We start from the raw sequence: 18,571 nt of genomic DNA, 5'->3' as shown, positions 1-18,571 counted from the left end.
ATATGGTTGTTGAGAAGTAATGATGTAGTGTTGTATCTGATCTTCATCCTTCGGGAACTCAAAAATAATTAAAGAGTGAAAAGATGGTAATGGCGGTGACTTAAAAGATCGGGAAAAAATGTGGGGCGCCGGATCACGACAAATGAATAAAGTAGCTGCTGCTGTTCTGTTCACTGGAGTTGAAATTATAATTTCAACAAAACTGAAGACGTTCGACCTCGCGGTGGCATCCAGAAATTCCGAACTGCTGCTTACTCCAACGTACGTTTTCTTTCTATGCTACGAATTGATCGACGGAAGTTTTTTGTTTTAGGAAACCATGAATTCATTTAGCTGCAATTGTAGATAGTATGTATCTTCATTATCAAATACTGTTACTGAATATTTTATTGTACAGTATCTCACATCTGGTTTTGGTTTGCATTTCTGTGCAGTGCGTCCGAGAGCCATCCTAATATTCTCGGAGTAACAACTGTGCACTTAGGATTTAGAATTAGATCGCTAGGAGGAGGTCTGTAAGGCTGTCAGATTAGATTCCTATCCCTCAACGCGCTACCTTGTTTTGTATTCCATCTCTGCTGCAATTCAAAATGGATATGGCTTGTGAAGAAGTGGTTGCCGGCCCGATGACTACAATTGGTTTCGAAGGATTTGAAAAGCGGTTAGAGATTGAGTTTTTTGCATCTTCATTTTTTACTGAATCAGAGGGCAGGGGCCTAAGGGCACTCACTCGAACCCAATTGGATGAAATGCTCAACGCAGCCGAATGCAAAATAGTTTCTGAGCTCTCTAATGAACATTTCGATTCATATCTCTTGTCAGAGTCGAGTCTCTTTGTTTACCCATTCAAGATCATTCTCAAAACCTGCGGGACGACCAAGCTGCTGCTTTCCATCCCTCCGATATTAAGCAATGCAACCAGCCTGTCTCTCTCTGTAAAAAATGTTAAATACACTCGTGGAACATTCATCCATCCCGGAGCACAGCCATTTCCTCACCGGAGCTTTTCTGAGGAAGTGTCATATCTGGATAAGTACTTTGGAGCTCTTGGATCTGGTGGAATGGCTTATGTTATGGGAAATTCTGGAACGTTTTACAACTGGCATATCTACTCCGCTTCTTCTGATGATTTCGCATCGGAGGGTGCGTCTTCTCCAGTTTTTACATTGGAGATGTGCATGACTCAGCTTGACAGCAACTGTGCTTCCCTGTTTTACAAGCGTCATTGTAATTCTGCGGCAGAAATGACACTTAATTCCGGTATATCGAAAATTCTTCCTCAGGCGAAAGTCTCTGATCTTGAATTTGATCCTTGCGGTTACTCCATGAATTCTATTGAAGGACCTGCTTTATCTACAATTCATGTAACTCCGGAAGATGGTTTCAATTATGCAAGTTTTGAAGCCATGGGTTATGATCCTAAGGATTATGATCTGCAAGCATTGGTGGAGAGGGTGTTAAGTTGTTTCAAGCCTATGGTATTCTCTATTGCAGTTCATGTCAATGCTGGCGCTTGTCAATCTTCATGGACCAAACCAATTTGTCTGCAGGGGTATACTTGTGAAATGATAGCTCAACAGGAGCTTACAAAGAAGGGTAGTGTTATATATTGCGCTTAAAGATTGATACACACATCAAGCTTCTTTCCGAGTGGGCTTTATAATGTTCTACCATTTGCTTCACGATGGATCTATTTTGTTCCATGTTATCACTTTGTTAGTGCAATTTATTGTTCTATGAGAGGGTTGTAGCGTCGTACGTTCTCATTTCAAGAAAGTACTTCGGTACTAATTTGTTCAACAAAGGAATGAATTACAGTCAAACAAACATGCATAATCTTGTTGCTATGTACTGGAATTATCATCAATGATCACTTTTGTTTTTATAACTGGTCATTCGAATCTCTTCATCTTGCTATATTTTCTACATAATTTAGTTTTATGTAGAGACTGTATAGTTCCCATTCTTTATCTCATTGGATTTAATGTAAAATTACGAGGTTAATAATTTTGATATCCTGCAGTTGATTGGTATGCCTATATTTTGTAATTTAAGTAGGTTGTTTGTCTTTTGCTTATGATAATCAATACAATGGTCATATGATAATCAATACAATGGCCATGTTTGTAGTGGCAACTATAGAGGATTCTAAGTTTTTTGATTCAATTATATGTAGATAATTCTAATTCACCTTTGTCAAAGCCATGTTGAGATTATGAGAGGTAGGCAAAATGGGCTTTTATTTTGTATGGTAATTATAGCCAATTAGCATCTTGTGATGACTTGTTATTTCACCACATTAAGGCACAATATTAACCTTGATAAGAAGAAAGTTAGTTTATTGGTGTTGCAATTGATGAGTTTATCCATATGTCTAAATTTTGAAGTGGTTCCCAAATTTAAGTATGCCTTCTTCAACCATTACAACTAATATCTTGATTTTTTACTTCTCCACAAATCTGGCCTGCTATCTTGCAAAACAGAAAATGCAAAAATTTTCAAAATTTTCATTGAACGACCAACTACTATTTTTAATTTTATTTAAACCCTAATAATACATATAGTTACATATATATGTACTTAGAATTTTCTTTGAATATTTTACAATTTTTTTAATTTATTTTTTTAATGTCATATGCATAACATTGATATAATATATATATATATATAGATGGAACTTTGAAAAATATCTTATTGTAATTATGAAGTTTTCATTTACTTATTAATTAAATTTAAATATGAAATTCTAAAATATGATAGTTATAAATATGAATCATTATTTTCATTGCCAACAACTCCTCCCACATTTACCTACTTTTACAAGCTCTCCAGGGTAAACATGATTTGAGTGTCACTATGATATGACCTAGCCTCCAAGTTCCATTTATGGAAGTGGGGTCGACTAACTGGAAGCAAACTGTCGTCTCTCAAAGACTACAGATCATTCACGAGCATGATAACCACCTTAGGTGATCAATCCTTGAGTTGGAACTCTTTTTCACCAACTTGACTCCACAACTGCACCCACAACATATCATGCATGTGGTTGGGAGGCTACAATAGCACCCATAAGACCACCTACTAATAGTTTGACCCAAATTCCTTAGTTTTGTGCCAGCGGTTACAAGATCTATTCCACTTTTTTAGGCTATCCTCTAGACCACTCCTCATAATTGCCTATAACTTTCTAAAATCATAACTAAGATGATAATAGTGTTGAACAATTAATACTTGATCAAGATCTTAACCAAAACATACCTATTTCATAATAGACATTTCGTGAAACATACGGTAGACATAGAAGCTATAGGTCATGAATGCATATCTGATCACAAACTTATGAACTTCATCTGAGAATCACGAAAAAGGCTCTATGCCCTCTCAAGCTAGCTGAAACAACACTTGTTAGCCCATTCATTGATCAACCGTTCAATAACTTATCAAATCATGAATAAGAGCTAGAGCTAGAGCACATCATAGAACCATGCATATAACAAGCATATAACTAGAATAGAAACCTTGAAAAATCATCCATAAGATGACATCATAACCAGTACATGTGATCATTAATCACAATAGAGAAAATAATGCATTATAACATATAAAAATGCTAACCAGGTCAAGGAATCCCATGTACCCCCTGACCATAAATTGGGTTGAACCAATTCTTTCTTTTAGCTAATCACCCCCGTGCCATATTCTAAGTGTGAATGTGGGATCTCATGGGATAAACCAAGACATAACCAAACATGGAATTTAGAGGTTAAACCACCCCCACCCTCAAGCTACCGTGATTTCATCTAAACCAGCCCCGAGATCACAAAACCAAAACAAGCTTGGATGCCTCAGAATTCCTTCACCATGCCAAGAGGAATTTCCCTGTTTTCACCCACCTGTCAAGGGCTTCCCAGAAAAAACCATCTCCACCCCCAACCCTTGGGATTTTCCTGAGACCACCTCACTTAGATCCAAAATCTTCTGACATTCCAAAGCTCAACCAAGAATGAATCCCATCACACCATGGTTATCCAGGATATGACAAGGCATGGTTTAAACCATTGTCAATCCTGGAAAAACTTATGCCAGTGACAACAAATGAACAAAATAATCAAATGCATGTACCATGCATTCGCATCCCAGCAAGGAAATCACGCATGCAACCTATTACATGCAAAATATTCATATTGTAGTTGTTGATCCAACTTTCTCCTTACACTCCCTTACTTTCCTTTACTTTCCCTTTTCTTTCCTTTGTTTGTTTGCTTGTCTTTCTCCAAATCCAAGTGAATACTAGAGTGCTCCAAGAATGCTCTAAGTGTGTAAGAGTGTAAGAGAGAAAAGTTAAAATTGACAAAAGTTGTGAAGTGTTTCTCTAAATTATGCCTTTTTATCATTGATCTCTCTTTTTTTCTTCATTTTACTTCATTTTTCCTCTAATTTCCCTTGCATGCATATTTGTGTCTCTTCATCTCCCTTTTCTCCTATTTTCCTTATTTTTCATAGTTAAATGACATGTATTGCCTCTTTGCCTTTTCCAATTTCCATAGCTATTAATAAACCACAAGTGATGCACACTTTAGTGTTTACCCACCATACAGCTTGGAATATGTGTCCCATGACCTTGGTCTTATTATTTTGCCTTTAATATACTTTATTACATGAAACTTTAACCTAGCGTTGTTACATTCATTATTTTAATTTATATCGTAAAATGGATTTCCATTTATAGATTAAAAATCCATTTTATCATATAACGATCATGACCCTTTAACAACCTAGTTTTCATCAAGGCTATAAGCACATGCCTGTCCATCATCTATGCTTGTATGTCTGCTCCATCCTTAACATTAGGGTTTATGTCATTTTGCAAAGGATTTTTTAGTGTTTCTACTCCTTTTATGTTTGTGTAGGTTAAAGGGATTATGTCATTGAGAAGGTTTTGAAGCTATACTTATGTGCACCTTTTATATTACCAGGTTTCGACAAGACTACAACCTTATCATAAGGCTTATCATTACTAGAAACAACTATTATGGTGAAGTAGATACTAAGTTAGCAAGGCTATAAAATGCACCAAGGTTCATTCTACCCTTTCCTTGAATAATAATACCCTTACTCCATGCTTCATCTTATCTTTCTTTGCACCGTACATTGACATGCATCCTCTCTTTAATACACCCCAGTGCAAATGCCCTAATCCTTGCTCAACACTCTCTTTAAACGAAGACCTATGATATACTGTGATGGCACCTCTCGACAAGGTATAATCGCAACACTCTAATATATTATCCAATGCACTATAACACAACTTGTGTTATATTTTGTCTCCTTTTGCCACTTCATCACACACATGGGGCAACACTGATTTTAGTGAATTTTGCAATGTTGATATAATCATTCACAATATCATCGTATCACTTATGATATGGCCTCATTACATGGCTCATATATACTTAATTTTATTTCTTGCCAACCATCCACCTCTTTGCATTTATCCGCTCTGCAACGTGTAATGCATCATTCCCTACAACAAACTGTAATGTTTATAACTCTCTTTTGATCATGCATTTCGTGAAAACATTCACAGTTGAATTCATTGTTTGAAATCCTTGTTGGATCGAAATATCTATTACAATGGTGCATCCCACTTGACCCTTGTGACTAGCGAAAAGTGAATTCTTTTCTCCAAATTGCAAATTTCATTCTCACACACCAATGATTGAGTTTTTGATATCTACCCTTGAAGTCATAGGTCATAATCACAATGTGCAGTGGCAACCTCACTAGCCACTGAGTTTGTGATTTGTGACCTTCCCTAAGCTCCTTTCACATAGTCACAAATTGCATTTTGCACTTGCAATGACTTGTCTCTACACTCTAAGGTTGCGACTTGCGACCTCACTAAGTCCAACCTGTGCGATAAATCTAGTGCATGACCATAATCTACGACCGCCCATCCATATAGTTTGTGTGATTGTGACCATTGGCTTATTCTTGAAAATTATAAGTGAGGCTTTTGAAGGATGATTATCAATTCTTCAGCCTTGGAACCTATTCTTTAGTTGTACATAATTGTATATTTATATGATTAATACACTAAATGGCCTCTTCCCTTATAGTAACTCATGAGTGACACCAACCTCTTAATAGCCTCAATAGGAATTCCATCATGAAGAAATATAAAAAGGTATCAACTAAGACTTCATACAATATGCTCCCTAGTTACCCCTATGTACTAGAAGTTACAAGGGATTCAGATGGAAGGAGGAAAAAGGTTTAACATGTGAAATCTAAAAGTATTGGAGCTTTCACTAGGTTTGATTTTGAGAATTCCTCAGAGGATTCATGTACCCTTAAGGGAAAGTCTATAAATATAAATTTTGCAAGCCAGAAAATCGAGGCTTTTGGAGTTCCCACATATGTTATTTCGGTTCATAGATGATCTAGGAGTGAAAACATGGAACTGAGAAAAAAGCTTTAGTCAAAACTAGACCAGGTGAGATTCGTTGCACACAGAATTGAAGAATTACAACTTACTTCATCTAATAGTGTTCCAAATGTTAATGATGGACATATTTCAAGGTTGACAAATAGTTTCCCAGGTGGCATTCCTAGGAAATCAATCATTGGGGCAGGTGCAGTTCATGCTTCAATATTATGTAAAAAGGATAGCGATTTTTCCAGACAATCATTGTTTGTGAATGATGGAAGTAAGGGTGTTTTATGTTCTCTTTGTAAAGATAAGTGAACCCCTAAAGTGAATCAAATTTACCCCAATTCTGAGTATTTTTATGGTATATCACTAAACCCATGGATTTTGGCACTATACAAAGTAGGTTGGATAAGGAGTATTATTTCGTACTAATGGAATTTGCTAAAGATGTAATATTGACTTTTGCCAATGAAATGATATACACTCCTCCTAATGATGATGTGTTGAAAATGCAGCAAGAAAATCTAGTTTTGACATTTTCTTGGTCAAACTAGATTAAAATTCAAATTTCTGTTTCAGCATAATACTTGGAGGTAGTTAACTGAGGTAACATGGCACTTGTCACTCATTTAACTCAGTTAATTCGAGTTGGGGAAGCTTGAGTTCAGTTCTACATGATTTATTACTAATTTGTAGCAATCTATTTCAGTTAATTTGAATTATTTTCAGTTTAACTAGTTCTAACTGTCAGAAGAACTAGTGGAGGTCACGTTGTGGAAGTGGAACTTCAACCACACTCAGTGATAAATCAACCCAAAATAATTGTTGCATGCAAAGAATTTGAGTTACCAAGTTAATATGGATATTCCAAGGCAATTTACTATCAGTTTTAGCATATTCCAATGTGTACAAGTGGTGCATACAGTCATAGGAAGACCTAAGGCAATTGCGCAATTCTAGAGTATGAAATTCATAAAAAAAATAGGGGCAATTTCTGAAGGGAACAACGCAAGGAAATAAGAGCTTGGGAAAGCTTGAAATTGGCTAAGTGTTGGCCAGGTTCATTCAGTCATGCAGAGGGATAGACTATACACTTGCAGCATGTGCTCAAGTTTGAGCAAGCAATGTATTTCTTCTCTATTCTATGATTAATGCAACACAAATAGGAAGCAGTTTTGAGTAGTTTTTTTCCCCTAGATAAATCTTTGTTCATGTGTGATGTTTCCTTTTCATGTCTATGATTCTTGTTTCAGATGGTGAATTAACTTTTCCAGATCATTAGAGTAGCATCAATTCTTGTGATTTAGCAAATTTCATTGAATCTACACATTAATTTCTACATGGTATCAGAGTTGGAATCGCTATAGAGAAGAGATTTCGAAGTTGACATAGGAGGTTCGAATTTGCAGCTCAATGTTTTAGGTTTTCTTCAGGACTGAGACAATGGCTTTCAATGGACTAAGGCTCGATTATTCCCTTGAGGGAAGCTCGAACTATGTTGCATGGAAGGATCACATAGATGCAATATTGGAGGATAATGGGTTGAAAGAATTCATTGATAATGATATTCTCAAACCAGCAGCATTTGATGCTAAGGATCTGGAAAAATGGAAGAAGTGTGTAGCCAAGGTGAGGAGAATCATATTGGAGGGAGTACGAGCCCATATTGTCTCAAATATCCATGGGAAAGAGACTATGTATGCAATGTCATAAGAGCTAACATATTTGTTCCAGAATAGTAGTGACCACGGGAAATTGGCGCTTAAGGAAAAACTTAAAAATATCAAGATGTAGAGGAATGAGACCATTCCATAGTACTTGAGTAGGTTCACACAATGTCGTGATAAACTTGGTCAAGTTGGTGCTACTGTAGAAAAGGATGATTTGGTGAGCCTAGCCCTTCTAGGCCTTCCCAAGAGCTGGCACAACTATCAAGATTTGGCGAACGGAAGGGAGAAACTACCAAATTGGGAACGCTTGTGGTCTAATTTGGTACAGGAGGAAATAAGGCAGAATACCAGAGATGGGACTTCTTCTAAGGGCTAGAATGAGGAGAATTTTTCCTTAGATGGAAAGGAAAAGAAAGGGAAAGGGAATAAATCCCAATCCAAAGAAGAATATAGTCAAGGGAGCAAGAAGAAAGACTTGTCAAGAATCAAGTGCTTTCACTATCATGAATTTGAGCACTATGCCATGATGTAACACCCTCCTCCAAAATCTACCCAAGCAACCGGCCAGCCAGGTTAAACATGCAACGAGAGGCCACTATGATAAGATTCAACCTCCTTGGTGACTTTAAGGGAATGGAATCTATGGAGCATCACAAATAGTCATCCAAAATCATCAACATAACCTTTAGAAGACAAGTCAGCCACTCAGACTGCATGTCCTTGGGTCCTACAACTATTTGAGAGACTTAAGTTTAGGGTAAGGCTCCCTAGACACTTCCCAGGCGAGTTGGTTCAGGACTAATGCTCCCCAAACACTGCCCATGTGCTTTATAACACTTCCCAGACACTGCCCAAGCAAGTTAGTCTCAGCACTAATGATAGCATTCTGGGATTTGAGCCACCTTTCTCGGCCCACAGCCTAGGACATTGCCCAGAATGGAATGATCATTTAGAATTGGTAAGGATACAAGGTAACAAGGATAAAAAAGCAATAATATGAACAAAATCATAACCAGACCCCTACTAGCCATGACAGGCATTTCGTCAAACATATCATCAACATGTAACCTATAGGTGCAAACAACATAATTGAGTGTAGGGATCTCATACTTATCAGAGAATTGCCATGAACCATTGCTTCCTCATGTCTTTTGCTACCTTATCACTTATTGGGTCATAAATACTATATCCATTCAAACACAAGTAAAATCATGCTGAGATCCAAACATAGTTGTTGCCATAAAATGTACATATAACCAACATAATAGGAACATAAATACAATGGACATATCAGCCATCAAAATCCATATATATATCAGTACATTTGCACATGAAAATCAAGGGAATGAATTTCTCATTAATAAATGCAATGAACCAACCAGTGATGGGACTACCACGTTCCACCCGACCATAGATTGGCTGAGCCAAGTCTCTCTTCAACCAATCACCCCCGTGCCATATTCCAAGCATGAATGTGGGACTCATAGAACACATCAAAAACACCAATCAATGTGGATGCCACTGGAGTTCTCCGCCTACACTGTGAGGAATTTGAGTGCCTCCTAGTCTCTCAGGCTTTACCATGTATCCGCAGTCTGATCCAAGGATCACTAGGCCCTACACCGATACATACTCTCTAGGATTTACCGTGCATTCCATCCTTGAATCACTAGGCTAAATGGAGAGGAAATACACCTCTTGGCTTTACCGTATATCCTGCCATTCACCGGCAAGGATCCCCAGGCCCACCAAGGCACACAATCTGGCTTTACCACAACCCACAGTTTGGTTCAGGGGTTACTAAGCCAGTGACTTCGTGCATCCTCAGTCAGGTTTAGGGACCACTACCACCATGTGTTTGCCAATTCAAAGATCCACCCCACTCAACTTCGAGTCCAATATGACCATCCCCCACAAAATGCATGAGAGAACCCATCTCATCAAATCTATCAGGAAATGGGAAGGCTAGGCTGAAAATACTGTTACACCTGGAAAAACCCATGCCATTGTAGAAAAGAAATACATGCAATACCATGCATGCCAAATCCAGTAAGGAAAATACACATGCAAGTTGATACCTCCAATGAAGCAAGTTGTAGCTGGTTGATCTTGCCTTTCCTTGCTTGAAATTTGCTTCCTCTTGCCTTCTTTACCTTTCTTGTTCCAATGCCAAAGTGCTCCAAGAACTCTAAGTGTCCAAGAATAAGAGAGAGAGAGAATAGTGAGAGAGATCCAAAGCTAAACTGACCAAGTCTTGCCCACTGATCCTCAGAAGCCTTTTTATTAATGAGGCCTCTATTTTCTTCATTTTCCATTATTTTCCTTCAATTTCCTCCTCACGTGCAATATGTGACCTTTCACCTTCCTTTTCTCCTAATTTCCATTATTTTCATAAATAAATGTGCCAAAATACCTTTTTGCCTCTTTAATACCTTAGCCATTGTCTTTTCCAATTTCCTTAGCCATAATAAACAACCAAATGAACACACACTAGGATGTCCTGCTCACCACTCATCTTGGAATACATGTCCCATCATCTGTGGTATTTATATATTTTTACATGGAATTTTCACTAGGGCTGTTACACATGAAGTATCCACACAAGAAGCGAAGCAAGAAGACCGTGGGAGGAGCAATGGGTGAAGCCTTGGCTTCACAGTTTGAGCTTGATTTTACTCTCATTGCATGCATGGCCAACACAGTGATGGGAAGTGTGTGGTATCTCGACAACGGTGCCTCATTCCATATGATGGGGAATAGATATTTTTTCAGTGATTTGGAGGAGAAGGATCTCCATATGCACATCGATATGGGAGATGATGGAAGGTACAATGCGACCGGGATTGGTACAGTCACCTTTCAGAGGGAGTTAGGCTCCCCTCTCAAGCTCAAGGATGTGATGTTTGTTCTGAGCCTAAAGAAGAATATTGTCTTCGTTGTAGTTTTGGAAGACCGTGGCTACGACGTGATCTTCAACAAAGGAAAGGAATTCTTGAGACACATAGCCATGGAAAAGGTGAATCAGATTGGAGTTTGGGTGAAGAACCTCTACAAGCTAGATGTGGAAGATTGTACTACATTGAGCACAAAAGAGGAGAAGGTGCAAAGCCACGATGTCGGCCAACTTTGGCATAGAAGACTTGGCCATTTGCATCATGGCACTTTGAAGAACATGCAACATATTACCACATACCTCACCAAAGGAGAACTACAATGGTATGACACTTGCAAAGGGTGTACCTTGGGGAAAAACACAAAGCCACTTTCCATGATTGGGACATTAGAGCACATGCATTCCTTGAAAGGATCCACTCTGATGTTTATGGACCTTTCTCGACAACCTCCACTGCCAGTCACAAGTACTTTCTCATCTTTATTGATGATTATTCTTGGAATTGTTGGATTTTATTCATGCAGAAGAAGGATGATACGTTTTCCATCTTCTAGAGTTCAAGGCACTGGTGGAAAAAGAAATGGGCAAGAAGGTGAAGGCTTTCAATAGCGATAATGAAGGTGATTACATGTCGAATGAGTTCAAAAAATTATGTGAAAAAGAAGGCATTCGATGAGAGTTGACAACACCCCACAACCCACAACAGAATGGGGTGGCTGAGGGGAAGAACTGAAGCATTGTGGGAGTAGCACAGGCAATGTTGCATCACCAAAGCCTAAATCTACACTTGTGGACTAAAGCATGCAACACATTGATCTATTTGCAGAATAGGAGTCCTCATCATATTCTTAGCATGATCACACCAAAGGAGGCTTTCTCAGGGAGGAAGTTGGATGTGTCACACTTCAGTATTTTTGGAACCTCTGTCTATTTCCATGTCTCCAAGGAATCAAGGAAGAAGCTAGAGCCAACAAAAAAGTTGGGGGTATTTGTGGGTTACACAGAAACTCCCCACAACTACCGTGTGTATTTTTCATCCCTCATAATGATAGTTGTGAGACGATATGTAAAATTCGATGAAGACAAAACCATGTGGTGCTCTCTTGAGACGGATATTTAGATCCCACCAGATGAGGAGCTTTTAGCTCCAAAGGAGGAGCCTCGAGATGTTGTGGAGAAGCCACAAGTTGAGGAGCAGAGAATGGTGACAACCACTCAAGCATAATCATCCATAGAAGGTAGGAAGAGAACTAGAGAAGTTGAGAGACTTGTGAAGGATGCAAGGGAGAATGTTGGTGCTCCTTTAAATCAGCGCAAACAAAGAAGGTCACCAAATCGGTACACTGGCTACATGGCTCTTATGGTTGAGCTATTAGAGACTAAGCCATCCTTTTTCAAGGAAGCCGTAGAACAACTGGTATGGGTTGATGCAATGGTGGATGAGTATGAATCCATTTTGAAGAACAGTGTTTGGGAGGTGTTCCCAAGACCAGTATACAAATCAGTGGTGGGATCACGATGGATCTTCAAAGTGAAGCAGGCAGCAGATGGAAGCGTAGAAAGGTACAAGGCCATATTTGTGGCCAAGGGGTACTCCTAGGTGGAGGGGATTGACTATGAGGAGACATTTTCTCCTGTAGAAAGGTACTCATCCATAATATCAATCCTTTCTTTGGTTGCGCATATGGGGTGGAAGATCCACCATATGGATGTGAAAAAAACACTACTCAATGGAGTTATTGAGGAGGAGGTGTATACCATAAAGATTCGAGACTTTTGATCGAGTTTCTCATGTGTGTAGACTCAAGATATCCTTGTATGGTCTCAAGCAAGCACCTCGTGCTTGGTACACCAGGATCGATAGCTATCTCACCGGTTTGGGCTTCACCAAAAGTGAAGTAGATGCAAACCTCTATCATATTTTCGTAGAAGTTAAATTATTGATTATTGTTTTATATGTGACTTGATCCTTACTGGTGATGAGAAACTGATCATATCTTACAAGGAGGACCTTCCAAGAGAGTTTGAGATGAAGGACATGGGTACCATGCACTACTTCCTTAGATTGGAAGTATGTCAATGTGATGGGGAACTGTTTGCCTCTCAGGGAAATTATGCCAACGAGATAATTCATAGGTTTCGCATGGACAGGTGCAAACCTATGGAGACTCCTCTAGTGACCAACTGGAGGAAAGAGGATGCCACTTCATGTGAGGAAGTGGATGTGACTAGTTACCAACATTTGGTGGGTTCACTCATGTATCTTGTGAACACACGACCAGATGTGTTATGAATTTAACCAGTTGAGTCAAGCTATGGTTAGGCCAACCAAACTATTTTGGAGCGAAGTAAAGCATGTTATACGGTACCTCAAAGGCACTACCCAGTTTGGACTATGGTACAGATAGATAGAGGGAGTGAAGTTGTGTGGCTTCACAGATGCATATTGGGTGGGGAGTCCATTAGGCCAGAAGAGTACATCAGGTGGAATTTTTAGTGTTGGGTACACAATAGTTTATTGGTACAACAAGAAGCATATATCAGTGGCACTCATCTTAGCAGAAGCATAATACATGGTTGCAAGTCAAGCAACATGTGAGGCAATCTGGATGACAAAGATATTTGTTGGATTCTTTGGTCAGATCATGGATCCTACTTTGATTTATTGTGATAATCAGAGTTGTATCAAACTCTTTGAAAATATTTTATTTCAAGATCAATCCAAGCACATTGATATCCAGTATCACCATCTATGAGATTGTGCACAGAGGGCGGATTATGTTGTTGCAGTACATTCTGACAGGGGAACAAGATGTTAATATTTTGACAAAGGCCTTGTAAAGACGGAAGTTCAAGTTCCATAGGTGTAGGATAGGGGTGGTTGATAATCCCTTTCTTGCTGAGAGGGACCCTTTTTTATTTTATTTTATTTTTAATTTAATTTAATTTTTTATTTTTTTTATTTTTTTTTAATTTATTTATTTGCTTTCAGTAAAAATACTTGGAGGTAGTTAACTGAGGTGACATGGAACTTGTCACTCGGTTAACTCAGTTAAGTCGATTTGGGGAATCTTGACTTTAGATATACATGATTGATTGCTAATTTGTAGCAATCTATTTCAGTTAATTTGAGTTATTGTGAGTTTAACTAGTTCTAATTCTCAGAAGAACTAGTGGAGGTCAAGTTGTTGAATTGGAACTTCAACCACACTTAGTGATCAAACAGTTAACTGATCAATCAATCCAAATAATTGTTGCATGCAAAGAATTCTGTGAAAATTCCTACACTCTGAAGGAACCCCTACTGCAGCAAATCTGAATCTACTTCACCTACTTGATTTTTAAATTACATTCATCAAGTTATTCTTTTGAATACTAAATCAAATTACTTCTGCAGCCTACACTAATTAAATATTTGATCTCATGAAACAGAAAACAGAGCAAAGAGAAAGATACATACGACACACTTATTTTTGGACACAATAGTCCCTGGAAAATCCCAATGCAATCAGTGCAGCAGCTTTGATGGTTTATTATTATGCAAAGGGAAATATCTAAATACAAATCTAGGATGCTCATCTAGCAATCCTTTACAGAGAAAATACTGGCAGAAAATCTAAGTGATTTTTACCTCACTTCACCCAACATAATTCTGGCTGATCCGACACAAGGTTGGCTAACCCCGAATATTTCTACGTTGGCTCTACGTCAACCCTACATCACCTTCTCTACCCTTTGTGTCAGCTCTCCACGTTGTTCTGATAGTTCCCTGTAGTTTCGGTTGTTCCGAAAGTTCTGGATTCTGCGTGACAAGCATCTTTTCTGCGTCAGCTCTCTCAACTATTGTGCTTCCTCTACATCATCTCTCTCGGCTGTTCCGATAGTTCTTGGCAGTTCCTGATAGTTTCAGTTGTTCCGACAGTTCTAGATTCTGCATGACAGTCATCTCTTCTGCGTCAGCTCTCCCGGCTATTACGCTGCCTCTTTGCAAGCTCTCTCTGCGCCGCTGTCAGTATTCTCAGGAAATTCCTTCTTCTGGATTCTCACTGCGCCTCAGCTGCAAGATCTCCCCAATTGATTTCCCTCCCGAGAACTTCTCACTTCAGACAATCGATTTCCTCAATCTCTCTTTGTGTGTTTCCAAATGAACCACAAGCCTCCATATTATAATTTTCCCGATGAGTCTTCAATGGCTGAGATTAAGTCTCTAATCAATGACTAAGATTAAAACATGACTTGATTTGCCTTCTAGATCATTCTCACCCATATTTTGATTAATACCCATTAATATGTTAGTTTCCCTAAGTTTAGACTTAGGAACTCCATTAAAAATATTAATTATTTTAATAAAATAAAATCTGGGTGGAATTTCGCCAAATGGTTTCTCGGTTCTTTAGAATGCATGTGCCTTAGTCTCTTCACCAATTTTCAAGGCTAGAGCACTTCCGATGCTACCAAAAAATAACACTCCCTCTTAGCGAGGAAAGTGCTCTAGCAATAATGTCCACCTTCATGTTGCTATGTTTCTGAAGTATCTCCTTTCTGCACTACTGCTGCCACCAACACTGTGCTACTGCTACTACTATATTGCTGCCCATGTGATGCCACTGTTGTATCTATACTACAAATCCCTCTCAAACTTTGCATCTATTATGTTTCTAGCACTACCAATGCTAACACTGCATCTGTACTACAACTCAGTTGCTAAGAGAAGCAACTAAAAAACATCCAAAATTAGTTGAACTTATCTGTGTTCAACATAATACAATGAATGTTGGAATATGACTGTTGTTGCCCTCTGAATCTTCTGTGTTGCTATTGACCTCTACATTTTTCCATCTGTACTGCTACTAACCTTGCTCTACGTTGATCAGTCTCTGGTCCCAATCTACTACATCTGTCATCCAAACAATCCACTGCATCATCTGACACTAATTCCATTTCGCTACTGTTGAATCTTGGGCTCATGTAGCAAGGAATTTATCCAAGAGATGGACTCCTCAAGGATCCTGCCGACATGTAGTCCTCCTGAATACAACTCAATGTCACCCCATCTCCCTCCTAGAGATGCGTGGGATCTCATGGAAATCTCATCTTAATCAATCTTTGTTGAAGGAGCCTTAGGATCATGTTTCTCATCCTTCTCCTTTTTCTTCGAAGGACATTGGGATGCATAGTGGCCCAACTCACCACAACTGAAACATTTCACCTTTGAAATTTCCTTCTTTTGCTTCGTCTTCTATTGTCCCTTCGATCTTAGAGCTGTGTTCTCCTCCTCCTCCTTCGTCTTTGTGCCACTCCCACTACTGCCACTAAGGTTGACCTTCACTAGGTCCCTCCTTAACTCCTCTTGTTGAAGAGTTTCCCACTTCTCCTCCCATGAAGGTAGTTTTTCTCTGCCCAATATGCTTTGGACAAAAACTTGTCATTCATCCGAGACTCCATTCAGGGCTATCCTCACCATCGCAGTTGACTGAGGAGTGGACCCCACTGCAGCAAGTTGGTCTCTAGTGTCCTGAAGACGTTGAAGATATAGGTTTACCCCTTCTCCTTTCTGCATCAATGTTCACTACAACTTCTGCTCCACATACATCTTTCGTTGTTCGGAAGAGCCTTCATACAAAGAAGACAAGGCTTCCCACATCTCTCGGGTTGTATCCTTGCCCTGCAAGCGTGATACCACATGATCTCGAACTCCATTGAGAATGAGCCTCTTTGCCTTTCCCTACTTGACCTTATACTTCTTCTTTTGATCGTTGTCAGCAGGAACAACTACAACACTATTGATGTAGGGCTCGAGATCATATTCCTCTAGAACTACTAAGATTCTGGTCTTCTATATGACATAGTTGGAAGCTCCTTCCAACTTGTCCTGATCTCTAAGCCCATGCGATGCCATCTCACCCAACTTTCGAACTGACTCCTCTAGTCACTGCATAGCACTACTCAACAAGTGAGAAATTCGAACTTTCTAGCGGAAAGTTCTTTGAGGAGAAAATTCCCCTTCTACATGTCTTTGTTCTTTTCCAGCGGATTTTTTCCCTGATAGAAACTGCGCCCTTCAAGCACTACACTGAGGCTCTACATCACTCCCCCTGCCTCTGCAAACTCTCGAACTAGAAATCATACCTCTCTGTCATCTCACTCAGAGAGAGATTTCCTCGAATTTGATTCCCAGAAGTGACTACGCAATCCCTTCAAGGGGATTTGAATTGCTACCAAGTGCAGCTTTCAGCCTCATTGCTCAGTACTTTATCTACTCTTCCCCTTTCAAAATCAATCCTTTGATACCATGTGAAAATTCCTACACTTTGAAGGAACCCATACTGCAACAAATTTGAATCTAGTTCACCTACTTGATTTTTAAATTACATTCATCAAGTTATTCTTCTAAATATTGAAGAAAATTACTTTTGTAGCCTACACTAACTAAATATTTGATCTCATGAAACAAAAAATAGAGCAAAGAATAAGATACATAGGACACACTTATTTTTTGACACAATAGTCCCCGGAAAAACCAAATGCAGGAAAATTGGTGCAACAACTCTGAGGGTTTATTATTATGCAGGAGAAATATCTGAATACAAATCTCGGATGCTCATTTACCAATCCTTTACAGAGAAAATACTAGTGGAAAATCTGAGTGAGTTTTACCTCACTTCACCTGGTAGAATTCTGGCTGATCCAATACAAGGATGGCTAACCCTAACTATTTCTAAGTTGGCTCTACGTCAGCCTTGTGTCACCTTCTCTGCCCTCCGTTTCAGCTCTCCCGACAGTTCCTGCAGTTCCGGTAGCTCCAGCAGTTCCTGAGAGTTCCGACAATTCTCGACAATTTCAGTTTTTTTGATAGTTATGGATTTTGTGTGGTAGGCAACGTTTTTGCATCAGCTCTCCTGGCTACTATGTTGCCTCTGCATCAACTCTCCCAGTTGTTTTGGCAGTTCCCCACAATTCTGGCAGTTCCCCACAATTCTGGCAGTTCCCAATAGTTCGGGCAGTTCCCGGTAGTTCTAGCTGTTGCGGCAGTTCTGGATTTTGCATGACAGACAGCTTTTCTGTGTCAGTTCTCCTGACTATTGCGTTGCCTCTCTGCAAGCTCTCTCCGCCTCTCTACCGGTATTCTCCATAAAGTCCTTCTTCTGGATTCTCACTACCCCTCAACTGCAAGATCTCCCCAATCGATTTCCCTCCTGAGAACTTCTCACTTCAGAAAATCGATTTCCTCAATCTTTGTGTGTATTTCCAAATGAACCCCAAACCTCCATTTTATACTTTTCCTGTTGATTCTTCAACGACCGATATTATGTCTCTAATAAACAGCTAAGACTAAAACAAGACTTGATCTGCCTTCTAGATCATTCTCACCCATATTTTGATTAATACCTATTAATATTTTAGTTTCCCTAAGTTTAGACTTAGGAACTCAATTAAAAATATTAATTATTTTAATGAAATACAATCCGAGTGGAATTTCACCAAATGGTTTATGGGTTCTTTAGAACTCATGTGCCTTAGAGTCTCCACCAATTTTCAAGGCTAGAGCACTTCCGATGCTACCAAAAACTAACA

At 39.1% G+C, this 18,571-nt stretch overlaps 1 protein-coding gene across 1 annotated transcript; it reads left to right on the top strand.

Annotated features, from left to right (window-relative positions):
- Positions 1–590: 590 nt before the first annotated feature.
- On the top strand, positions 591–18,131 carry LOC149260387 (S-adenosylmethionine decarboxylase proenzyme-like). Its single transcript, XM_089458641.1, has 3 exons — positions 591–1,609; positions 3,978–4,043; positions 17,873–18,131. The coding sequence occupies exons 1-3, from the start codon at positions 591–593 to the stop codon at positions 18,129–18,131; spliced, it is 1,344 nt and encodes a 447-aa protein (XP_089314767.1).
- Positions 18,132–18,571: the final 440 nt, after the last annotated feature.

This window comes from Pinus tabuliformis, chromosome 6 (assembly GCF_031772625.1).
Source record: "Pinus tabuliformis cultivar Carrire ecotype Pingquan chromosome 6, CPIR1, whole genome shotgun sequence".
In the NCBI taxonomy this organism is placed as follows: Eukaryota; Viridiplantae; Streptophyta; class Pinopsida; order Pinales; family Pinaceae; genus Pinus; species Pinus tabuliformis.
Note: the sequence above shows the minus strand (reverse complement) of the source record. Positions and strands in the feature narration are given on the sequence as shown.